The sequence below is a fragment of the Eptatretus burgeri genome, chromosome 16 (genome assembly GCF_056783735.1).
Source record: "Eptatretus burgeri isolate ZD-2024b chromosome 16, Ebu_testis_v1, whole genome shotgun sequence".
NCBI classification, from domain to species: domain Eukaryota; kingdom Metazoa; phylum Chordata; class Myxini; order Myxiniformes; family Myxinidae; genus Eptatretus; species Eptatretus burgeri.
The window spans coordinates 7,400,077-7,426,221 of record NC_140976.1 but is presented as its reverse complement, the minus strand read 5'-3'; the positions used below and the strand labels follow the sequence as shown (position 1 = coordinate 7,426,221).

The 26,145-nt window shown below is 46.1% G+C and overlaps 1 protein-coding gene across 3 annotated transcripts in view; it reads right to left on the bottom strand.

The window, feature by feature from the left end:
- Positions 1-490: 490 nt before the first annotated feature.
- The window catches only part of VPS26C (VPS26 endosomal protein sorting factor C), a 43,060-nt gene continuing 17,405 nt past the window's right edge, over positions 491-26,145 (bottom strand). The window contains exons 1-8 of one of the 3 annotated variants that reach the window (XM_085859952.1): positions 21,784-22,070; positions 11,404-11,547; positions 11,116-11,268; positions 5,049-5,129; positions 4,860-4,934; positions 4,487-4,637; positions 1,438-1,590; positions 491-1,259 (exon numbers count right to left, since the gene is read on the bottom strand). In XM_085859952.1, coding sequence (XP_085716078.1) covers positions 1,177-1,259; positions 1,438-1,590; positions 4,487-4,637; positions 4,860-4,934; positions 5,049-5,129; positions 11,116-11,268; positions 11,404-11,547; positions 21,784-21,840 — 897 coding nt within the window. In that variant the 5' untranslated portion in view covers positions 21,841-22,070 and the 3' untranslated portion in view covers positions 491-1,176. Of the gene's footprint in view, positions 1,260-1,437; positions 1,591-4,486; positions 4,638-4,859; positions 4,935-5,048; positions 5,130-11,115; positions 11,269-11,403; positions 11,548-21,783; positions 22,071-26,145 lie in introns of those variants that run through there. The other 2 variants (XM_085859950.1, XM_085859951.1) reach the window with 2 other exon arrangements.

Below are 26,145 nucleotides of genomic sequence, written 5' to 3'. Positions count from 1 at the left end.
CCTCCCAAAAAGCATTCGAGCCACTGGCTCTCAAAATACGACGACGACTGCTACTCATTTAATGGTCACAATTCTTCCCACGTTGTTGGCGGGTCGGCCGGGGAACGTTTTGGCCAAAGACTTTCACCAAGCGGCTGGCCAGGCCAGACATTCGACTGCAGGCGATTTTAGCAGGAACTTGTACTTTGGTCAGGGTCCTGGTGATAAGCCTACTTTTCACATCATACTTTTTTTAACATCCAGCAATGCCTGACGTCCGTCCATCTGAGGGACGGCTGGCCAGTCCGTGAAACACCAGGATGGCAATTTATAGTTTGGTCAGGATTCAAATCCAGGCTAGATAGCTCAGAGGTGTGTGTGTGTGTGTGTGTGTGTGTGTGTGTGTGTGTGTGTGTGTGTGTGTGTGTGTGTGTGTGTGTGTGTATGCCTCCAAGTCATCCTGAATTGCTCACCCGAATAAATAACTCAATTTCAAATCCTCTTGTGAACATTTCTGCCTTTTCGACACATTATTTTGTGTGCATCATTTTTAATTCACACCTTATGACATTTATTCTTGCATCTCCAAATGCAACAGTTATTCATATTAGCCAAAAAATAAAAAAAATAAAATGAAAGTGCAATTGAATGGAAATTCCACGTACAGGGAATAATCTCGAAATTAGAAAGACAAGTACATGGAACTACAAATCAAACGAAACATTTGCAGGAAAATAACGAACAGTTTTGATGGCTGGAGAATCAATTTCACCAAAACAATATAATATAAAACAAGCAATGGAAGTATAATCGAAGAAGGAGAAGAAGTAGAAGTAGTAGTAGAAGTAGAAGTAGTAGAAGTGGTAGAAGTAGTAGAAGTAGAAGTAGAAGTAGAAGTAATAGAAGTGGTAGAAGTAGTAGAAGTAGAAGAAGAAGACAAACAAATGCAGCGAAGATTTAGAAATTTTCTTGCGAACTGCATTAGTACACAAAGGCAAGATCATGGACGAGTTCAAAAACTGACAAAGTGCCAACGTCGATTGCATCGTTTGTAATCGAACAATTTGCACATCGTTTCAGCATTGTTTCAACGTCGCAATTGCAGGCATCGGGACTCGCACACGCCAAAATGGTGCCACACGGGTATTACAACCGCAAAACCGACAACGGCACAAAGAACCGCTTGTTGGGCGACAGTCAGTTTCGTACGAGCTTGAGTGGGAAGTTCTCCGTGATCATGTGATCATCTTTGAGCACAATGATGATGTTAAGTTCGAACTCTGGAGATGGAATGGGAAGGACAAAGGTTGTGAATGAAATAGGAGGGGGAAGGGTGGAGGAAACGAGGAAGGGTGGTTCCCAAGGCGGTGCAAGAAGGATAAACAAATAAATTGTGAAAGAAGACCGATTGTTTAACGTGGAGAGTGTCAACAGCAACGAAGACGAGGGTGCAGTTACCGATTTTGAACGTTGAGGTGTTGAGCGTAGAGCAAGTGAAAAGACGAGGAAGGTGCATGTGAAGGAGTATCGGAAGACCCCTGCAAACCTCGCCGTCCACCACCTGCACACGCTGCACCTCCGACAATTCCTTCCCGTAACCTTCCGCGCATCCTGCACATCAGCATACTCCCATTGATTATTCACAAAAAGGAATGGCTTTTCTCCAGCTTTAACAATCATCTGAGGTTATTCAGAGCGTGCAGCAAATCGTGAGGATGCAAACATCGGTGAAACAATCGACAAACGAGGATGGAGAGGAGGGAGAGGAAGAACAAAGAGCACTTACAAATGTCCTGCCGTGCACACCTCAAAATGTCCGATTCAACATCCAAAGTCAAGTACACTGAGGCATTGGGCAAGGCAATTGAGAATCACTTATATTTTCCACCTGGAAGGTAGATCCAACTCAGGGAACCCAAAACCCCTCCACGTAGCCCACAACCAGTGTGCATCAGTCCTTCAATGAGCCAGAGCCCAACAAAAGCTCACCCTGTGATCAAACCTGTCAAGTCTTTCACAATCTTCCAAAGCTGTCTGCAGCTCATCGTGTCAGTCTCTGGTACACATTCCACTCTGTACCTTCACTACTCAAGGATGGAGTCATGTCGGACATGGAAGGTGCTCTTAAAAAAGCTGACTATCTTAATGCTGTCTTCATTGAAAATTCCAAGTTTCCCAATCCCTTCCTTCCCCTACAAACCCTTTTCACCCACATTACCAATTGTTCTCTGCAGCATGTGGATCTCTCCCACTTAGATTGAGAAGTGAAGCCTGGTGTTGGCTTAGTGGTTAGGGTGGCGGCTTGGGATCCTCGGCTCCTGAGTTCAAGCCCCGTTGGCCGCTGAATTAAAAATACACCAGGAGGTTAACTCAGCCTGTCATCCTTCCGAGGTCGGCAAAATGAGCACCAGTGTACTGGTAAGGGGGACACTGCATCAGCGGCATAGCCGCGTCCCAACCAATGATGCAACTAGCAGCCACAGGCTGTACTCGATAGAGAGACAGAGACATTGAGAAGTCAATCTGAACACCTCCTCTGAAACTGGACTTGATGCAAATGGAACTGCAATCTGGTCCTTTGCTCTCCTCTTTCTTCATACATTCTGAGATGTTTATTTTTTTTCCCAGTCTCAAACCTTCATCTTTGATCGAGGCAAACATCACTCGCATTCACAGGAAGTGATTAAAGACTGATCCACTCAACCAACTACAGGCCCGTTAGCATTCTCCCTATCTTAAGAAAAGCGATGGAATGCATCATTACTGTCGACTCAAACATCATCTCTTCTACAACTTTTTAGTATTTGATGATCAGTTCAGACTCCTCCATGGACATGTTGGCCCTTTTAAAATAACAATGGATGGAGGCACTGAATCTCAATGGAAATCGTGTCTGTGTCTGTGTCTGTGTCTGTCTCATGCTTTGAAAGCTTTTGTTTCTTCCCAGCAAAATCCACTCGCTTGCAGTTAACTAAAAAATATATTCCTGCTTTGCTATTTTCTGTTATTCATAAAGGGAGACATGTGTGGCAAGATAAGAAATGTGGTCAACCTTGAATGCTTCACAGGAACATTGTGTAACCGGATCTGGGAGAAAAACCTCAGGTCCTGTTTATCTGCTTTATATACTAGTGTTGAAAGGACATAAACCAGCTGGTAAACCAGCTGGTCCTTTGATGAAAGGAAGGGCTATTGTATGCAAGAATAAGCCAACGTGGCAAGAAAAACATATACAAGGTGACTCGGCTATCCTGGCAGAGCACTCTCCGAGGTTCCTCAATTGTTAATTGGTGTTCCTGGTGTCTGTTCTCCATGTGATCACATGATTCATAGTTAATAAACATTTTTCTCTCAAGTATATCGACGTCCTCATGCCTCAGTGAAGGATGATCGACAGCTCAACATCTGTTACCAAGCAGTCTCTTTATGCTTCGAGGAGGCCCCTCTTGAATGACGATAAGATTTTATTTTGGAGGGGGTGGACCATGGGTTATTGGTATTGGGAGCCATCTTGTGACCTCCCAATTTGCTTCACCGACCAACCCCTAAAAGAAGTGCAGTCCCTGGAGCTCACAGGCCTTAAAATATGTCACGACCTGTTAAGGGTGGACCACATCTCCAAACTGGCCTCCAAGATAGGCTGACGCTTCAGTATTCTCTGCAGAACAAAGCGCATTCTGAGATGGTCAAAGCTCGATACAGTGTATCCGGCCTTCATCTTGAAGTACTGTGGCATGGAGATCCACACTCTGGGTTGGTCCAGTTGCTTCCTGTATTGCTCTCCTGGAGGCGATCTAATCAAAGGCACTCCAAGTTATTGGCATCTTTCGGTAGGAGGCCGAGTCCCAAGGCCCGTTTCTTGCTCACCGCAGGCAGGTTGTTGGACTCTCAGTTTTCTATCGCCTCACTTCCGGCATTGCTTTTCCTGTCCTATCATACCCCCTCCCCCCTCTCCCCACCAGCCCACATGCTTTCTCCTCCAATCCAAACTTGGTAACTATTTCCCAGTTCCAAGCTGAACACTCACTTCCATTTATCTGTCCCTCTATCCTCTTATCTGTGGAATAGACCGAGTGTGTCCGTTGCCTCATGCTCTTCATCGAGTCTTTCAAGAATGCTACTCGTCATTACATCATCCTTTCTCCACACCCATCCCTCTGTCTTCTCATCTTACCAACTCCCTCACCTCCTCCAACTCCTCATGATGTGCGATATACTCGTTTTCCTACTCCCCCTTTGATCCTCCACCAGTCTGTAAACTACTGCCCTCTGACATTTAGTTCCTCCAAGAGCCAATATTCCTGCATTTAAAGAATAAAGATATATGATCCTACAGTACAATAAGCCAGTCACACAAAGAACTGGAAGAGCTATATGAAGATATTGGCAAAAAACTGGACGAAAAAAAAAAAAAAGAGAACAACATATCATGGCGATATTGGGAAACGTCAATGCTAAAGTAGGACCGAAGTATGTAGATTATTCCAGAACACAAACAAAACCACACCACAAGTCTCTACGCGGATGAGTTGCAGCTCGATTGAGCGTAATGGAAGGTCGCAGCGCTCCAAAGTGAGCCAACCGGTTAAAGGACATCCCAAGGAACATTGAGTAGCACTCAATTCCCCACGTGCTCTCAGAACCGGCACTTCCACATTCTGCAACACATGGACAGAGGACAGAGATTAAAACTGAAGACAAGGCTGCAGAAACACAAGGTTAATAATATGATGGATGGCACCAATATCGATGGAAAGAAAGATTTACTGACAACTTGTGAAGCAAAACTGAGATCAGTGACGACCGTTTCAATGACAGCTTTGCCACGGCCATATATTATTGCAAGCTTTTAACCTTTCCCCATCATTCCTCTCCCACACCTCTGGAACATTCTGCAGAGACTCCGGTGAAATCAGAAACTTCAAAGGAATCAACGGTAGTGTTTCAGGAGCACTCTGTCACACAAATAAGGTATGGGGTCAGGGTGCGGATGCAGTAGTCAATGAGTGACGCAGCACTGTCCTTGTCTCTCGTTTTTGAGCCAAGTGTGCACGTGATGGGAAACACACCGGGATGTGAATGATGAACTCGCAGGTTTTCTGGAGATCTTTGTTCAGTAGGGAACGTTTCATGTCACATCGCAGGACGTACTGTGAGTAGAGGATCAAGTGAAGGAGAGTGCAAGATGAGCCGTCAGGTGCGATGCAACAGGGAATTGGAGGGAGGTGGGGGCTATGAGGAGGAGGAGAATGAAGAGAACAACTGAGATGCCAACCATAACAAGCAAAATGTAATTATAAAAGAAAAGCATATTTGTAGGAAGGTAAAGGGTCATAGAAATCCTCTCGCATTCTTCGGAAGCACTAACCGATTGATCGATTGATTGATTGAGGCAGAGCCCATTAAGGCATTTACTGATGCACTGCCACTGCACATCATCCAGCACCATTTGTTTCACCTCCACCATGGTCTTCACATTTGTGACGACTCTTTCGTTACAATCCACGGTGTTTACCTTATTCCTCTCATTCAAGCCTTCTATAGGACTAGTCAGTCAGTCAGTCGCTGGTTGTTCATTCTCCTTTCTCACCCAACATCACCAGTTCCCAGGACACCAACGAAAGGACGAGAGAATTTCCTCGTAACCTTTAAAGCCAAAAATAAATTGCTTCTTACCAACATTCCTCACCTAACCACAAGCCCACACTACTGCTGCAATCTAACAAAGGGAATCTCCTGGTAGTTCTTCGGACGAGGCCAGACGTTTGGCTATCGAGCATTCTTCAGATGAGTTCCTCAAATTACAACCGAAAACACATCTTCAGCACGTCAGCACCGGCATCACGTGCTCGGGTTTGTAAATCCCCCACCCCCGAAAATCACTTCTTTTTCTGAATTTTTAATCTTTTAATCCAACACCACATTTCAAACACCACCAACACATGCTCATCTGATTTCTTCGAAGCCCGGTGCTCACAACCAAGCAGGGTTACCACTTCAGACCAAAGTGCTCAAACAACACCTTTTCAAGATTCAGGTAATGGTCGACGGTCCGTGCATGCTATTTCTTCATCAAATCCCAGACTACTATCTTTCCCATACCAATCCACACGTTGATGTCGTCATTTCGATCCAACTACTCGTTAACCAAGCTTCTCATACTGTATACTTGGACGAGTCTCAAGTCGTCAATGTTGCTTCATTTGCCTGGACATGACTCTCAACTAACTGCAACATCACGTGAATCTTTTTCACATTTAATTTCAGTCCAATCACTTTACGTTCCTCTCTCAGCAGTTCCAAAGGCTCATCGATTTCCTGATGGCGAACGAACAAGTAGCAGGTCATCTGCACAATGGATGTTCCGATCATAATTCTCATTACCTCGCGCATCATTATCATTCCACAGCTGTGTTTAAGAACGGTGGCTGAAGCGCACAACCTCGGGCGCACCTACTGCAACGTCCGAACAAATTCTCACCCTACCATTGCTAATCATGAAACAAACAAGATGTCACTTTCAAACTTGTGTAATCCACCACAGAATGTGCACAGAAACCCCGATCGAGGAAGTCCATCGGGAGAGCCGAAGGTACATCGTGTGTGTCAGATATGGAATGCAACATTAAAATGGCTCACAAAGCTTTTAAAAGAAGCCAAAAAATATGTGGAAAAGTACCTGCAGGAAAGGGTGTGCCCAGAGAGCACAACAAAAGATTTGGAGAACATTCTGCTCAACTCTACAAAAAAAGTTGCATCTTGAAGCCCGCACTGCAAAAACTCCCGACTATGTGGGCCCATGCAAGACCTGTGGACGGGCGCGTTCCACCCGAATTCCCTCATCATCCCTGCCAGGGAGTGGACGAGGAATCTTGCGGGATTTCGTTGTGTGAGCATGGCATGCTTGATGATTTATTTCATGGATGTCTCCGATCGGAAAGACGATGCTGTCATTACCAACATTCAGCTAGACTTCCCAGGAGGAGACACTGTATCTGGTTTGGTTGCTTCTCAACACCAATGGGAAAGTCATATCTGGGGCTTGTCATTGCACATGGCGAGTTTGAAATAATGACAAGTCTGGAGACGGCGATGGTTCACAAGAAATGTACACGGTTCGCCTTTTTTATTTTTTGACCTTTGAGGGGACGTCACGGGCAAACTGGAAGGAATCGGGAAAAACGTAAATGATGAAAGTTGTAGTACTCGAAGAGCAATACTTGCATACCAACTCTCATTCGAAACAGTTGAAAACCCTAAGAGCTCGATGCCCAATTTATTGATTTTTTTTCACATTTTCTAAGTTCGTGACCTTGTGACCTTGACCTTGGGACGAAAATGAAAAATCGAGCTCCGTGGGGCTATGCAGGTGCCATTGGGCTAACCAAATACCGAAACCCCTGCCAGATTCGACATACCCCCTCGGAGATGTAACTTGAAATCGGCTACCCCCTAAAAACACGTTTTTTGGGCGTGGCTCCGCCCATAATGGGCGCACCACGCCCATTCTCAGGAAAACACAACTAGATCATGATATAAACCTCCCACCAAAATTTTATCAGGATCGGATCAAAACCCACGGAGCTATGCTCCAGACAGACAGACAGACAGACAGACAGACAGACAGACAGACAGACAGACACACACCCATAACGAATATAGTGGTCACTTACTGACTCGTGAACCAATAACAAATATAGTGGTCACTTACTGACTCGTGAACCAATATTTACTATTTATTACATTTGGGACGATGGGAGGGGTGTGGGGGAGGTTGGAGTGGGAGTTGTATGAGCTGTCGGTTCCGTTAAAAATATTTTTTACCTTCGCTGAAGGAGAGGGTATTGCATTTGGGTCCATTTGGTTGTCTATCTGTCTGTCTGTCTGTCTGTCCGCACAGAACTTTTGTGTTTTTCACTGCACCTGCTTGTCGGATTGAGACAAAATTTCCACCATTTGTACGACTTCGCATGTAGAATGTTTTAAAGATAATTATGACGTCATAGGTCACGTGCTGTGGCAGCCATATTGGAAAAACAGAAAAAAAATTTGGACCTCTGTATCTCTGAAACCACAGCAAGGAAAAAATTGAAACTTGGCACATGCCAAGTACTACTCATGGCGAATGAGTGTGATTTTGTTATGACGTCATAGGTGCCCTCGTTATGACGTCATAATTGCATATGTAGAACGCCACATTATTAGTATGAAAAATTTTGAGGGTCGTCTCGGGATAAAATGGTTTAAAAAATATATATCATGACGTCATCGATCACATGATTCAGCAGCCGTATTGTTTAAAAACATTTTTTTTACTTTAAAAATCCTCTCTGAAGTGGCTGAACAAATCAAAGCGAAACTTTACGTGCATGACCACCTATCCATGAAAAACAAAAGGCTCACACATTTGTCATTGGTCACATGGTATAGCAGCCATATTGGATTTACCCTAAAACCTATAAATAAAAAAATACACCACTCAAAAGAAGTCCTGTCGAGGATCTGCAATCTCTGCTCTTTTTCTTGATATTTTGGTTTTGTTCTGGGGCCATAAGGCAAATTACACGACTAGATTTTTACATGTAGTGATAAAAAGAGGAGCGTGCGTCCGTGCATTCGTGTGTAGATGTTCTAACCACTGCCTCTGCTAGCTTGTTCCAACAGGAAATGGAACAAACCCAGCACCTCTTTAGCCACAGACATTTCTCGGATATCCTATATTCCCGTGAGTCCGATTTACATTCAGGAACAGAACAATTATGGTTAACCACTTTGAAATTGCCATTCTTTTGTTTAAATGCTAAAAATAATGTTTAAAAGACAATTTGAATTAGAGATTCCACGCTCGTCCTCGGCAGCTTAAAAGTGCCCGGCGAGCAGAACAGAGTCGCTATGCACACGCACGGCTTCATTTCTCATTCATACGTCATTTTGAAAGTCACAAATTCCTGCAACCACCCGATGAGGTGTTTGTATCCTTTCTCGATTTGGCTTCTAAGGAAAACAAACGCCTCCCATGTAGCAACATGTTCAGCATTTTGAAACGCTTTGCAGCCGATGATAGCGACGCTGAGTACAGTTTGTCATTCAAGGCACTTTTACTCCTGATTGCTCAAGTTGCAACAGCTGTCCCTCTACCATGTTGGAATCCAGACTGCTCATGAAAAGCTTTCTGGATTTGAGTGTCGATGGTTTCCAAAAGTACAAGACTTGAAAGGTTGAGCAAGGCTAAAAGTTATGTCTTCACCGTATCACTGTGGCACTCTTCAGAAATGGAACCCGTTGCTGCTTCTGTCAAATCTTTCATCCAAATTACAGTTTTCCATAACCTGTTGATAACGTATCCCGGTATTTTACTGCTAATCAACATTCTGCCTTCTGGACCTCTAATGGCACTTGATCTGGTAGAGAAGATATTCCATTCTTCTCGTTGCACATTCAATTTGTGTGCACGAGTCGCATGCGGAGCTCACTCTTCAATGCCAATATCCGCAATCCCTACGTCATCACTTCTTCAAAGATCAGCACGCTATTGGCTCCAAGTTCCTTTACTTAAAATACGACATCGCCAACCTCGTTTCATATTGTGCAGAGTAACGACCTTTCGTTTTCGTTATCGTGTCTATTTTCTGATAGACATCTTTTAGTAAGGCCTGTGAGGAAGGCCGTTTCTATCTATTCAGCCGACTTGTTGAGCTCCTTTCTCTTTTCCGGTCTGTTTTACATTCATTTCTTCCGATGGTGGTCGTATGGCAGCTTAGCTGCCGGGGTAGCTATCATTTCTTGAAGCGTGACTGTGTCGCTGATGCAGTGCCGCTCTACCAGTACACACACTGAAACTGGTACTCATTTCGCCGACCTCGGAAGGATGACAGGCTGAGTCAACCCCTTGGTGTATTAATTCAGCGGCCGACGGGGCTTGAACTCAGGATCCTAGGATCCCAAGCCGCCACCCTAACCACTGAGCCAACACCAGGCATTTCTTCCGATGTCATATCTTGACATTGCGTGCTTATCAATCCAAGGCAGGGTTTCATTTTTGGCAAATTCTTTCATCAACTGCTCAAGTAGTTTCACTTGCATCCATTTGTAGTTCCTCTTCAATTACTCAGCAAACTCCTTTAAAAAAGAAAAAAACTTCAATAATTGCTGTCTCCACTTTCTTGGAAGCTTATGGTCTGAGGCAACACGTACAGACTTAGACACTCAGACATATATTGGCAGCTAAAATAGATTGATTGCATGCCAGATGGAAAGAAGAAATTCAACTTGCCAAATGGGGTGTGTGCACCAGAATGAGCTGGCAATGGTGCATTCAATCGTGAACTCGCACCAGTGAGGACAACAAATGTCAACAGCATTAAGACTTGAGCAACACTTCACCTGATTAATCGACCAAGATACGCACAAAGCCAGTAAAAAGTAGATCAGGTGGAGAGGAACCAACAGAGTGAAGATGGGATGGGGGGAAGGGCAGAGTGGATGGGGGGGGGGGAGTGGGACGTGTACTTTGATTTACAGTCACTCCCGTAATGGTGCATACACTGCCTGTTCATAAAGTCAAACTTGGGCGAAGAAGTGGTGTCGGACTGATTGAACTGCACTGTATTTACAAAAGCAAGAAGAGGTTTCATTTCATGGTTGATGGTCACTTCAGAGTCAAAGCCATTGAATAATGATCTGTCATAAAACTAAAACCTTTCCAAATGAATAAGAAGGACACACCAATAAGATGGAAGGGGGGGAGAGAGGGATACAAAGAGAGGTAGAGAGATAGACAGAGAGAGAGAGAGACACAGAGACACAGAGACACAGAGACAGAGAGACAGAGAGACAGAGAGACAGAGAGAGACAGAGAGAGACAGAGAGAGACAGAGAGAGACAGAGAGAGACAGAGAGAGACAGAGAGAGACAGAGAAAGAGAAAGAGAGAGACAGAGAGACAGAGAGACAGAGACAGACAGAGACAGACAGACAGAGAGAGACAGAGACAGAGAGAGAGAGAGAAGCAGAGAGAGAGAGAGACAGAGAGAGAGAGAGAGAGAGAGAGAGAGAGAGAGAGAGAGAGAGAGAGAGAGAGAGAGAGAGAGAGAGAGAGAGAGAGAGAGTAAAAGTAAAAGAAGCATCGTTTATCGACCTGGATGTTGATGAAGAGTCCGTGATAAGTTTCATAAAGGACTTTCTGGCTTCCTTGAGGCTCGATTGGGAATTCAAAGGGAATTTCAGTTCGGCCCAGAGGAAGTCGTCCTGGCTTACAGACCTCCGCACTGCAGTTGACCAGGGTTATTGGCTGGAAAGAAAAGATCGATGCCACGGGAGGAAAGATAACAGGGAGGGAAAAGGTGGAGGATGTGAATGTGACAAAGTGAACATGGTGGTTGAGGAATGGGACGATGATTGAATAAACCAGAACAATATTAAGGACCTTGGCAGAATTGTAGAATGCTTCAAAGACACCAATGGTCTTGCTGCTGAGTTGCAGCATGACCGAGCCGTCCATAGTGAGTGATATTCCTTGGTGTTGCACAGTCTCTTTGCATTGCACCACCACCACCCCTGCAAGGATCTCCTGCAAGAGGCACGTGCAGGTTGAGTGGTGCAAGGGTGCATTGATTTGGGGAGTTATGTGGGAATGGGTTGTTTTGATAGCAGGGTGTGTGGGGATATGTTGATTGGCGTGGAGTTGGTGGGGGGTGTTGATTGGGGATCGAGTGGGTGGGGAGTGGTGATTGGGGATCGAGTGGGTGGGGGAGTGTTGATTGGGGGTGGAGTGTTGATTGGGGATCGAGTGGGTTGGGGAGTGTTGATTGGGGGTGGAGTGGGTGGGGAGTGTTGATTGGGGGTGGAGTGGGTGGGGGAGTGTTGATTGGGCATGCAGTGGGTGGGGTAGTGCTGAAGGGGGTGGATGTGGGTGTAATTGGTTGGGGGGGGGTGTATGGGGAGTGGGTGCATGAGTGTTGACGGGGGGGTGGTGTGTTGACGGGGGGTGGGGGTGGTGTGTTGACGGGAGGAGGGTGGATGGTGGTGTGTTGACGGGAGGGGTGGATGGTGGTGTGTTGACGGGGGGTGGATGCTGGTGTGTTGACTGGGGGTGGATGGTGGTGTGTTGGCTGGGGGAGGTGGATGGTGGTGTGTTGCCTGGGGGAGGTGGATGGCGGTGTGTTGACTGGGGGCGGTGGATGGTGATGTGTTGACGGGGGGGGGTGGATGGTGGTGTGTTGACGGGAGGGGGGTGGATGGTGGTGTGTTGACGGGGGGGTGGATGGTGGTGTGTTGACTGGAGGTGGATGGGGTGTGTTGTCTGGAGGTAGATGGGGGGTGTTGATGGAGGTAGATGGGGTGTGTTGACTGGAGGTGGATGGTGGTGTGTTGACTGGAGGTAGATGGGGTGTGTTGACTGGAGCTAGATGGGGTGTGTTGATGGAGGTAGATGGGATGTGTTGATGGAGGTAGATGGGGTGTTGATGGAGGTCCATGGGGTGTGTTGATGGAGGTACATGGGATGTGTTGATGGGGGTAGATGGGGTCTGTTGATGCAGGTACATGGGGTGTGTTGATGGAGGTACATGGGATGTGTTGATGGAGGTGGATGGGATGTGTTGATGGAGGTACATGGAGTGTGTTGACGGAGGTACATGGACTGTGTTGACTGGAGGTACATGGGGTGTGTTGACTGGAGGTACATGGGGTGTGTTGACTGGAGGTAGATGGGATGTGTTGACTGGAGGTAGATGGGGTGTGTTGATGGAGGTACATGGGGTGTGTTGATGGAGGTACATGGGGTGTGTTGATGGAGGTACATGGGGTGTGTTGATGGAGGTACATGGGGTGTGTTGATGGAGGTACATGGAGTGTGTTGACGGAGGTACATGGAGTGTGTTGACGGAGGTACATGGAGTGTGTTGACGGAGGTACATGGAGTGTGTTGACGGAGGTACATGGAGTGTGTTGACGGAGGTACATGGAGTGTGTTGACGGAGGTACATGGAGTGTGTTGACGGAGGTACATGGAGTGTGTTGACGGAGGTACATGGAGTGTGTTGACGGAGGGAGATGGGATGTGTTGATGGAGGTAGATGGAGTGTGTTGATGGAGGTACATGGGGTGTGTTGATGGAGGTACATGGGGTGTGTTGATGGAGGTACATGGGGTGTGTTGATGGAGTGTGTTGCTGGAGGGCTATGGGGTGTCTTGATGGACGTACATGGGGTGTGTTGATGGAGGTGGATGGGGTGTGTTGATGGAGGTACATGGGGTGTGTTGATGGAGGTACATGGGGTGTGTTGATGGAAGTACATAGGGTGTGTTGATGGAGGTACATAGGGTGTGTTGAAGGAGGTACATGGAGTGTGTTGATGGAGGTACATGGAGTGTGTTGATGGAGGTACATGGGGTGTGTTGATGGAGGTACATGGGGTGTGTTGATGGAGGTACATGGGGTGTGTTGATGGAGGTACATGGGGTGTGTTGATGGAGGTACATGGGGTGTGTTGATGGAGGTACATGGGGTGTGTTGATGGAGGTACATGGGGTGTGTTGATGGAGGTACATGGGGTGTGTTGATGGAGGTACATGGGGTGTGTTGATGGAGGTACATGGGGTGTGTTGATGGAGGTACATGGGGTGTGTTGATGGAGGTACATGGGGTGTGTTGATGGAGGTACATGGGGTGTGTTGATGGAGGTACATGGGGTGTGTTGATGGAGGTACATGGGGTGTGTTGATGGAGGTACATGGGGTGTGTTGATGGAGGTACATGGGGTGTGTTGATGGAGGTACATGGGGTGTGTTGATGGAGGTACATGGGGTGTGTTGATGGAGGTACATGGGGTGTGTTGATGGAGGTACATGGGGTGTGTTGATGGAGGTACATGGGGTGTGTTGATGGAGGTACATGGGGTGTGTTGATGGAGGTACATGGGGTGTGTTGATGGAGGTACATGGGGTGTGTTGATGGAGGTACATGGGGTGTGTTGATGGAGGTACATGGGGTGTGTTGATGGAGGTACATGGGGTGTGTTGATGGAGGTACATGGGGTGTGTTGATGGTGGTACATGGGGTGTGTTGATGGAGGTACATGGGGTGTGTTGATGCAGGTACATGGGGTGTGTTGATGGAGGTACATGGGGTGTGTTGATGGAGGTACATGGGGTGTGTTGATGGAGGTACATGGGGTGTGTTGATGGAGGTACATGGGGTGTGTTGATGGAGGTATATGGGGTGTGTTGATGGAGGTATATGGGGTGTGTTGATGGAGGTATATGGCGTGTGTTGATGGAGGTATATGGGGTGTGTTGATGGAGGTATATGGGGGTGTTGATGGAGGTATATGGGGTGTGTTGATGGAGGTATATGGGGTGTGTTGATGGAGGTATATGTGGTGTGTTGATGGAGGTATATGTGGTGTGTTGATGGAGGTATATGGGGTGTGTTGATGGAGGTATATGGAGTGTGTTGATGGAGGTATATGGGGTGTGTTGATGGAGGTATATGGGGTGTGTTGATGGAGGTATATGGGGTGTGTTGATGGAGGTATATGGGGTGTGTTGATGGAGGTATATGGGGTGTGTTGATGGAGGTATATGGGGTGTGTTGATGGAGGTATATGGGGTGTGTTGATGGAGGTATATGGGTGTGTTGATGGAGGTATATGGGGTGTGTTGATGGAGGTATATGGGGTGTGTTGATGGAGGTATATGGGGTGTGTTGATGGAGGTATATGGGGTGTGTTGATGGAGGTATATGGGTGTGTTGATGGAGGTATATGGGTTGTGTTGATGGAGGTATTTGGGGTGTGTTGATGGAGGTATATGGACGTGTTGATGCAGGCATATGGAGTGTGATGATGGAGGTATAAGGGGTGTGTTGATGGAGGTATATGGGGTGTGTTGATGGAGGTATATGGGGTGTGTTGATGGAGGTATATGGGTTGTGTTGATGGAGGTATATGGGGTGTGTTGATGGAGGTATATGGGGGTGTTGATGGAGGTATATGGGGTGTGTTGATGGAGGTATATGGGGTGTGTTGATGGAGGTATATGGGGTGTGTTGATGGAGGTATATGGGGTGTGTTGATGGAGGTATATGGGGTGTGTTGATGGAGGTATATGGGGTGTGTTGATGGAGGTATATGGGGTGTGTTGATGGAGGTATATGGGGTGTGTTGATGGAGGTATATGGGGTGTGTTGATGGAGGTATATGGGGTGTGTTGATGGAGGTATATGGGGTGTGTTGATGGAGGTATATGGGGTGTGTTGATGGAGGTATATGGGGTGTGTTGATGGAGGTATATGGGGTGTGTTGATGGAGGTACATGGGGTGTGTTGATGGAGGTACATGGGGTGTGTTGATGGAGGTATATGGGGTGTGTTGATGGAGGTATATGGGGTGTGTTGATGGAGGTATATGGGGGTGTTGATGGAGGTATATGGGGTGTGTTGATGGAGGTATATGGGTGTGTTGATGGAGGTATATGGGTGTGTTGATGGAGGTATATGGGGTGTGTTGATGGAGGTATATGGGGTGTGTTGATGGAGGTATATGGGGTGTGTTGATGGAGGTATATGGGTGTGTTGATGGAGGTATATGGGGTGTGTTGATGGAGGTATATGGGGTGTGTTGATGGAGGTATATGGGGTGTGTTGATGGAGGTATATGGGGGTGTGTTGATGGAGGTACATGGGGTGTGTTGATGGAGGTACATGGGGTGTGTTGATGGAGGTACATGGGGTGTGTTGATGGAGGTACATGGGGTGTGTTGATGGAGGTACATGGGGTGTGTTGATGGAGGTACATGGGGTGTGTTGATGGAGGTACATGGGGTGTGTTGATGGAGGTACATGGGGTGTGTTGATGGAGGTACATGGGGTGTGTTGATGGAGGTACATGGGGTGTGTTGATGGAGGTACATGGGGTGTGTTGATGGAGGTACATGGGGTGTGTTGATGGAGCTACATGGGGTGTGTTGATGGAGGTACATGGGGTGTGTTGATGGAGGTACATGGGGTGTGTTGATGGAGGTACATGGGGTGTGTTGATGGAGGTACATGGGGTGTGTTGATGGAGGTACATGGGGTGTGTTGATGGAGGTACATGGGGTGTGTTGATGGAGGTACATGGGGTGTGTTGATGGAGGTACATGGGGTGTGTTGATGGAGGTACATGGGGTGTGTTGATGGAGGTACATGGGGTGTGTTGATGGAGGTACATGGGGTGTGTTGATGGAGGTACATGGGGTGTGTTGATGGAGGTACATGGGGTGTGTTGATGGAGGTACATGGGGTGTGTTGATGGCGGTACACGGGGTGTGTTGCAGGAGGTATATGGGGTGTGTTGATGGAGGTATATGGGGTGTGTTGATGGAGGTATATGGGGTGTGTTGATGGAGGTATATGGGGTGTGTTGATGGAGGTATATGGGGTGTGTTGATGGAGGTATATGGGGTGTGTTGATGGAGGTACATAGGGTGTGTTGATGGAGGTACATGGGGTGTGTTGATGGAGGGATATGGGGTGTGTTGATGGAGGTATATGGGGTGTGTTGTTGGACGTATACGGGGTGTGATGATGGAGGTATATGGGGTGTGTTGATGGAGGTATATGGGGTGTGTTGATGGAGGTATATGGGGTGTATTGATGGAGGTATATGGGGTGTGTTGATGGAGGTATATGGGGGTGTTGATGGAGGTATATGTGGTGTGTTGATGGAGGTACTTGGGGTGTGTTGCTGGAGGTACATGGGGTGTGTTGATGGAGGTACATGGGGTGTGTTGATGGAGGTACATGGGGTGTGTTGATGGAGGTATATGGGGTGTGTTGATGGAGGTACATAGGGTGTGTTGATGGAGGTACATGGGGTGTGTTGATGGAGGTATATGGGGTGTGTTGATGGAGGTATATGGGGTGTGTTGATGGAGGTATATGGGGTGTGTTGATGGAGGTATATGGGGTGTGTTGATGGAGGTATATGGGGTGTGTTGATGGAGGTATATGGGGTGTGTTGATGGAGGTATATGGGGTGTGTTGATGGAGGTATATGAGGTGTGCTGATCAAGGAATATGGGGTGTGTTGATGAAGGTATATGAGGTGTGTTGATGGAGGTATATGGGGTGTGTAGATGGAGGTATATGAGGTGTGTTGATGGAGGTATATGGGGTGTGTTGATGGAGGTATATGGGGTGTGTTGATGGAGGTATATGGGGTGTGTTGATGGAGGTATATGGGGTGTGTTGATGGAGGTATATGGGGTGTGTTGATGGAGGTACATAGGGTGTGTTGATGGAGGTACATGGGGTGTGTTGATGGAGGTATATGGGGTGTGTTGATGGAGGTATATGGGGTGTGTTGATGGAGGTATATGGGGGTGTGTTGATGGAGGTACATGGAGTGTGTTGATGGAGGCACATGGGATGTGTTGACGGTGGTACATGGGGTGTGTTGATGGAGGTACATGGGGTGTGTTGATGGAGGTAGATGGAGTGTGTTGATGGAGGTACATGGGGTGTGTTGATGGAGGTACATGGGGTGTGTTGATGGAGGTACATGGGGTGTGTTGATGGAGGTACATGGGGTGTGTTGATGGAGGTATATGAGCTGTATTGCTGGAGGTATATGTGGTGTGTTGATGGAGCTACATGGGGTGTGTTGATGGAGGTACATGGCGTGTGTTGATGGAGGTATATGGGGTGTGTTGATGGAGGTATGGGGTGTGTTGATGGAGGTATATGGGGTGTGTTGATGGAGGTACATATGGGGTGTGTTGATGGAGGTATATGGGGTGTGTTGATGGAGGTACATGGGGTGTGTTGATGGAGTTATATTGGGTTTGTTGAAGGAGGTATATGGGGTGTGTTGATGGAGGTATATGGGGTTGTTGATGGAGGTATATGGGGTGTGTTGATGGAGGTATATGTGGTGTGTTGATGGAGGTACATGGGGTGTGTTGATGGAGGTATATGGGGTGTGTTGATGGAGGTATATGGGGTGTGTTGATGGAGGTATATGGGGGTGTTGATGGAGGTATATGGGGTGTGGTGATGGAGGTATATGGGTGTGTTGATGGAGGTATATGGGGTGTGTTGATGGAGGTATATGGGGTTTGTTGATGGAGGTATATGGGGTGTGTTGATGGAGGTATATGGGGTGTGTTGATGGAGGTACATGGGGTGTGTTGATGGAGGTACATGGGGTGTGTTGATGGAGGTACATGGGGTGTGTTGATGGAGGTATATGGGGGTGTTGATGGAGGTATATGGGGTGTGTTGATGGAGGTATATGGGTGTGTTGATGGAGGTATATGGGGTGTGTTGATGGAGGTATATGGGGTGTGTTGATGGAGGTATATGGGGTGTGTTGATGGAGGTATATGGGGTGTGTTGATGGAGGTATATGGGGTGTGTTGATGGAGGTATATGGGGTGTGTTGATGGAGGTAGATGGGGTGTGTTGATGGAGGTATATGGGGTGTGTTGATGGAGGTATATGGGGTGTGTTGATGGAGGTATATGGGGTGTGTTGATGGAGGTATATGGGTGTGTTGATGGAGGTATATGGGGTGTGTTGATGGAGGTATATGGGGTGTGTTGATGGAGGTATATGGGGTGTGTTGATGGAGGGATATGAGGTGTGTTGATGGAGGTATATGGGGTGTGTTGATGGAGGTATATGGGGTGTGTTGATGGAGGTATATGGGGTGTGTTGATGGAGGTATATGTGGTGTGTTGATGGAGGTATATGGGGGTGTTGATGGAGGTATATGGGGTGTGTTGATGGAGGTATATGGGGTGTGTTGATGGAGGTATATGGGGTGTGTTGATGGAGGTATATGGGGTGTGTTGATGGAGGTATATGGGGTGTGTTGATGGAGGTATATGGGGTGTGTTGATGGAGGTATATGGGGTGTGTTGATGGAGGTATATGGGGTGTATTGATGGAGGTATATGGGGTGTGTTGATGGAGGTATATGGGGTGTGTTGATGGAGGTATATGGGGTGTGTTGATGGAGGTATATGGGGTGTGTTGATGGAGGTATATGGGGTGTGTTGATGGAGGTATATGGGGTGTGTTGATGGAGGTATATGGGGTGTTGATGGAGGTATATGGGGTGTGTTGATGGAGGTATATGGGGTGTGTTGATGGAGGTATATGGGGTGTGTTGATGGAGGTATATGGGGTGTGTTGATGGAGGTATATGGGGTGTTGATGGAGGTATATGGGGTGTGTTGATGGAGGTATATGGGGTGTGTTGATGGAGGTATATGGGGTGTGTTGATGGAGGTATATGGGGTGTGTTGATGGAGGTATATGGGGTGTGTTGATGGAGGTATATGGGGTGTGTTGATGGAGGTATATGGGGTGTGTTGATGGAGGTATATGGGGTGTGTTGATGGAGGTATATGGGGTGTGTTGATGGAGGTATATGGGGTGTGTTGATGGAGGTATATGGGGTGTGTTGATGGAGGTATATGGGGTGTGTTGATGGAGGTATATGGGGTGTGTTGATGGAGGTATATGGGGTGTGTTGATGGAGGTATATGGGGTGTGTTGATGGAGGTATATGGGTGTGTTGATGGAGGTATATGGGGTGTGTTGATGGAGGTATATGGGGTGTGTTGATGGAGGTATATGGGGTGTGTTGATGGAGGTATATGGGGTGTGTTGATGGAGGTATATGGGGTGTGTTGATGGAGGTATATGGGGTGTGTTGATGGAGGTATATGGGGTGTGTTGATGGAGGTATATGGGGTGTGTTGATGGAGGTATATGGGGTGTGTTGATGGAGGTATATGGGGTGTGTTGATGGAGGTATATGGGGTGTGTTGATGGAGGTATATGGGGTGTGTTGATGGAGGTATATGGGTGTGTTGATGGAGGTATATGGGGTGTGTTGATGGAGGTATATGGGGTGTGTTGATGGAGGTATATGGGGTGTGTTGATGGAGGTATATGGGGTGTGTTGATGGAGGTATATGGGTGTGTTGATGGAGGTATATGGGGTGTGTTGATGGAGGTATATGGGGTGTGTTGATGGAGGTATATGGGGTGTGTTGATGGAGGTATATGGGGTGTGTTGATGGAGGTATATGGGGTGTGTTGATGGAGGTATATGGGGTGTGTTGATGGAGGTATGGGGTGTGTTGATGGAGGTATATGGGGTGTGTTGATGGAGGTATATGGGGTGTGTTGATGGAGGTATATGGGGTGTGTTGATGGAGGTATATGGGGTGTGTTGATGGAGGTATATGGGGTGTGTTGATGGAGGTATATGGGGTGTGTTGATGGAGGTATATGGGGTGTGTTGATGGAGGTATATGGGGTGTGTTGATGGAGGTATATGGGGTGTGTTGATGGAGGTATATGGGGGTGTTGATGGAGGTATATGGGGTGTGTTGATGGAGGTATATGGGTGTGTTGATGGAGGTATATGGGTGTGTTGATGGAGGTATATGGGGTGTGTTGATGGAGGTATATGGGGTGTGTTGATGGAGGTATATGGGGTGTGTTGATGGAGGTATATGGGGTGTGTTGATGGAGGTATATGGGGTGTGTTGATGGAGGTATATGGGGTGTGTTGATGGAGGTATATGGGGTGTGTTGATGGAGGTATATGGGGTGTATTGATGGAGGTATATGGGTGTGTTGATGGAGGTATATGGGGTGTGTTGATGGAGGTATATGGGGTGTGTTGATGGAGGTATATGGGGTGTGTTGATGGAGGTATATGGGGTGTGTTGATGGAGGTATATGTGGTGTGTTGATGGAGGTATATGTGGTGTGTTGATGGAGGTATATGGGGTGTGTTGATGGAGGTATATGGGGTGTGTTGATGGAGGTATATGTGGTGTGTTGATGGAGGTATATGGGGTGTATTGATGGAGGTATATGTGGTGTGTTGATGGAGGTATATGGGGTGTATTGATGGAGGTATATGGGGTGTGTTGATGGAGGTATATGGGGGTGTTGATGGAGGTATATGGGGGTGTTGATGGAGGTATATGTGGTGTGTTGATGGAGGTATATGGGGTGTGTTGATGGAGGTATATGTGGTGTGTTGATGGAGGTATATGTGGTGTGTTGATGGAGGTATATGGGGTGTATTGATGGAGGTATATGTGGTGTGTTGATGGAGGTATATGTGGTGTGTTGATGGAGGTATATGGGGTGTGTTGATGGAGGTATATGTGGTGTGTTGATGGAGGTATATGGGGTGTATTGATGGAGGTATATGTGGTGTGTTGATGGAGGTATATGTGGTGTGTTGATGGAGGTATATGGGGTGTATTGATGGAGGTATATGGGGTGTGTTGATGGAGGTATATGGGGTGTGTTGATGGAGGTATATGTGGTGTGTTGATGGAGGTATATGGGGTGTATTGATGGAGGTATATGGGGTGTGTTGATGGAGGTATATGGGGGGTGTTGATGGAGGTATATGTGGTGTGTTGATGGAGGTATATGGGGGTGTTGATGGAGGTATATGGGGTGTGTTGATGGAGGTATATGGAGGTATATGGGGTGTGTTGATGGAGGTATATGGGGTGTGTTGATGGAGGTATATGGGGTGTGTTGATGGAGGTATATGGTGTGTTGATGGAGGTGTGACGAGTTCGAAGATTGTTGAAAACCTGTGTAACCCACGCACGACCAGATGGATGACGGTGACGTTGAATACCCCAAAAAACCATCAGTCACAAACAAGAGCGTGAGAACGATTTTGAAGGGAACATCACTAGGTTGTGGTAAACAGAGTTAAGGGCCGATAAGTAAAGTTAGGAGTAAGGTTTGTCGGGCAGGAGATGAACTTACCCCTCGTGAATAAACTTTACTCGCGCGTTTCAATCTGATATCCAGACAAAGCGCCATCGCACGAAGACGATTCGCCTATTTATTCCTTCTCCGCCCGAATCGAGGCACAAATGTTATCAGTTTAAGCACAAAGCATGGTAATCCATTAACCGTTAACACATTACGAGGGACGCTTGTCAGAAGGACTCGGACGTGACAACAAATCTGTCCACAGTGGGAAAACCGGCAATAATTATATTATTTTAATAACTTAGTGGTTGACCATTTCTCATTGAACCTTTAAAAAAGAATACCGTATTTCTTTAAAGTGTATCCATTATTCAAAAATTTAATAGTAAATTAATATTCATATAATGCAAGAAAAGGAAGTAAAGGTAAGTTCGGGGGAAAAAAAAAATCACTTCCGGGAAATTCCAGATGAATCACCGCCGCTAACTCCGCATCATGTCTGTCGCACCGTGAACGAAGTGTAAACTTGAATTTAACTTCGCGATCGTGATACATAGAACTGTAAAATACAAACACGCAAAATGATACGAAACAAACCACGTCTGGCGAGAAAAAATGGGGAAGTTTAAAAACAAATTATTTTTCTCAGAATGGTTGGACATCTAATCCAATCCACCTGACTTTTCTCATGGCAAGTCGATTGATATGTTCAGTGACAGTTCGAATATTGCAGAGTGGTCGCCAATTGGCTTGAGCACTCAAACAAGCACTCCAACGAAACGGTTGATAAGGAACGGCTTGCTTGGCAAGCGATGAGCGAACGCCGATCAGTCGTGTGAACGCCACACACCCAGAATGTCAGGCAATGTCCGAATTGGACAAATGAACATTTAAAAAAAGAAAATTTGGCAGTTGGAACGACTGCTGAAGTCAAGAAAGAAGTTTAAATATAGTTTCGGAGATTCCGGAGGTTATGGCACGTGTGGAAATGAAATACAGCCACGCGTGCAGGCGTCTCCGGGCGTTGTGAAAAGCATTGCAATGTGTCCAGATATTTGAGGGAATGATGAACAGGCATTCGATTATATGAAGAAAATGACCAATAAAACCCTTAATTTTTTATTACCAAAAAAAAAAAACCTAATTAAATAAGGCCATTAATTGTCTTCAAAAGGAGTGCTTTAATTAACCTAAACACCCAATTTTCATTCATGCACCATCTTGGAGTTTCCTTGGTATGCATACGCCTGGTGTTAGTTTAATGGTTAGGGTTAGGGTTGGGGTTGGGGTTGGGCTTGGGGTTGGGCTTGGACTTGAGATCCTCAGAACCTAAGTTCAAATCCCACGCAGCTGTCGAATTAATACAAGGTGGGGTTGACTCTGCCTGTCATCCTTCCAAGTTCGGCAAGATGAGTGCCAGCATGCTGGTATCTTGTGTCGGAGTGGCGACCTGTCCAGGATTGTGTCCAATCACCAAGGAGACTGTTTGGCGCACCAACGCTCTGCACAGAGTATGGTCCCAATGGATGGATGGAGTGGAGATTAGCCCAGCCGTGTTTTTTTCACCCCACACGTACAAAGTGAATAGTGGGGTTAAGCAATCGGTCACGTTCGTACGTACATACATGTCTGCATTTTTCGCTTTTAAATTCATTTTCTCGGCAACCGTTGTTCCGGTTGACGTGAAATTTTCACCATGGTGTGCGTTTTCTCATGTCAAATTTTTTTTTATGATAATAATGATGTCATAGGTCACGTGATGCGGCAGCCATGTCGGGAAAAAAAGGGAAAACTTTGGACCTCCATCTCTGAAACCACTCCATGGGAAAAAAAAAAAATTTGAAACATGGTGCATTGTCAAGTACTCCACATGGGGAATAAGTAACCATGATGTCAAAGGTGTCTTCATTGTGCCATAATTCAAGTAGAACGCTTTAGCCGACCAGTATGAAAGTTCTTTATGGTGATCTGCACAAAAATTGTCGTGGAGAATGTAAATTTATTCCATCCTGGAATATATTCCATTCAGCAGCCATATTTAAAAAAAAAATAAAAAATAAAAAAAACTTTAAAAAAAAGCAACTATTGCTTCTTAGTTGTGGAACTTAACTCGCAAGACCAACTGTGACGTAACACGACAGAATGTTCCAACTTTCATCAAGGACACGATGAAGGACTGAGGGACAATCTCAGCAGGAAAACCTGGTCCAGTATATTAGGACAGGTTGACTGTAAACAAGTGTGATCAGCCTTTGGAGAAATGCATAACCAAGTTCAATTGTGGCATTAGTAAGCAGGAAAATATCTGCATAACTAACCAGGTCCTAAAGTTAATAAACTCTCACAAGAAGCGCATTCGGCAAAAGTTCAACCAATCAATCAGTCATGATGACTAAAAATATACAAATAAGTTAGGAATGTGTTGATGAATGTAACCCACAGGCGAAAACATTATGAACATGATGTGGTTTTAAAAAACAAAAACAACACAAAACATTGGTTAAAAAAAAAAATAACTCAAAAGGATTCAGGCACCAAGTTCATAGCAGAGTAAAGATTCGATTAGGAGTTGGAGAGCCTGTCAAGGGGGGTGGCAGAACAATTCGATGGAACAAGGATAAAGCAGTGGTCATGAATGAGCATTTCTCCAGCACATTTACGAGTACGAAATAGAATGTGGAGCAGATGCCAATATTGACAGGAATATGTTATGAAGGACAATCTCTCAAGAATATCATGGTGACCCTGGACAAAGTGCGAAAGAAGCTGAGAAATCTCAACTGTAATCAGTTGCCTGGACCGGATGAGATCATACACACAAGAATACTAAAGGAAATACTTGTGTTCCCCAATCCATTACTCTCGGTATGCCCATCCTTTGCTGTCATGCACAACTGCTCCTGGACTCTGTCTTTTGCACCTGAAAAGGTGGAGAAGGTTCTTTCGACCCTCGACTGACTCTGCAACTGAACCGGTGGGTATCAGCTCACGTGTCCAAAAAACCTGCTCGGCTGCCATTTCCCATGCTCTCTCTCTGCCATTTGTGCGAGGTCATCTTTCATCGCTTCGAAATCCGCCAACATCACTGCATTATTTTTAAAAAGGTGGAAAAAAAATGCATCCTCTTAACAACAGACCTGTTAGCTTACTTCCAATCATCAGCTCCAGGTCAGGGAATCCGTCATTGCAGTCGATATGAAGTCCTTCCTTTTCTCCAACAACCTCATCTCAGATCACCAACTTGGACACGCTGCTTTAAGTCACCCAACAATGGATGGAGGGACTCATTTCAGACACGAGATCAGGACCGTCTCTCTGGACATATCTGGTGCTTTTTGATACAGTCTGGCATCCTGCCTTAATCACCAAACTCTCTGCCGATGGCATCCAAGGCCATCTCCAAACATGATTTACTGCATTGCATTCGTCTCATAGCCCACGTGTGTCACTCAATGGAATCCCCTCATCTCCTCTCCCTGTCAAGGTTGGAGTGCCCCAAGGCAGTGTTCTCGGCCCACTGCTTTGTGGAATAATTGGTAGAACACATGGTTTGGCAGTCGTATTAGATTGATGAAAAATATTAAATATTGTTTTCTCTGGAACCCCTTAATCAATCGATCTGAAACTTCACAATTATGATTTCATCGTGATGGGGAATACATGTTCTAAATTTCAACTTGATCGGACACATGGTCTGACAGCCAGAATTATTTCATTTTTTGATATGGGGGTTTTTTTGAATAACGCTCACTTTGCTGTGCCTGGATGGGTTTGAGGGTAGAAGAGTCGGTTGAAATGTGACTCCTATCCAGGTTCCTCCTGATGACTTCATCTTTTCTTTTTGCTTGTTTGGGTTCCTTGTGATTACTCCAATGCAGAATTGTACTGATTTGGTTTTCCATTTGATCTGAATTGAATTTTTTTAAATCCCATTCTAAATTTAATTGAATAATAATAATAAACATCATGGGTCAGGGTCAGGTGTCCAATCAAAGTGGGGTTACATCAAAGCGGGACGTCTTGGTACCCGGTCATCACTGTTAGCAGTTATAAAGTGGCAGTTCTGATTATGACTCATTAATTATGTAACACACCAGTACACAAACGCCACATAAAACAATTCCTGGTGAGGGTCTGCAATCTCTGAATGCTCTTTTTCTTGTTCCAATTGCATTGGCCTATAGGCTGACATCAGAGGCCTATGCGTACTGTCACCTTCACAAAATTGCTGATGCAACTTTTTTTTTTCTCCAGGTTACAATGGTGGGAGGAGTCGTGCCAGCTGTCCAACCAAAGGGGCAAAGACAGTCAGTTAATACAAACAAAGAGTCCAAAAACGAACTGGCTCGATATTTTTTTTATCTGTGTATATGTATATTGTTGCGAATTCGCGCCCGCCGGCGTGCGAGCGGC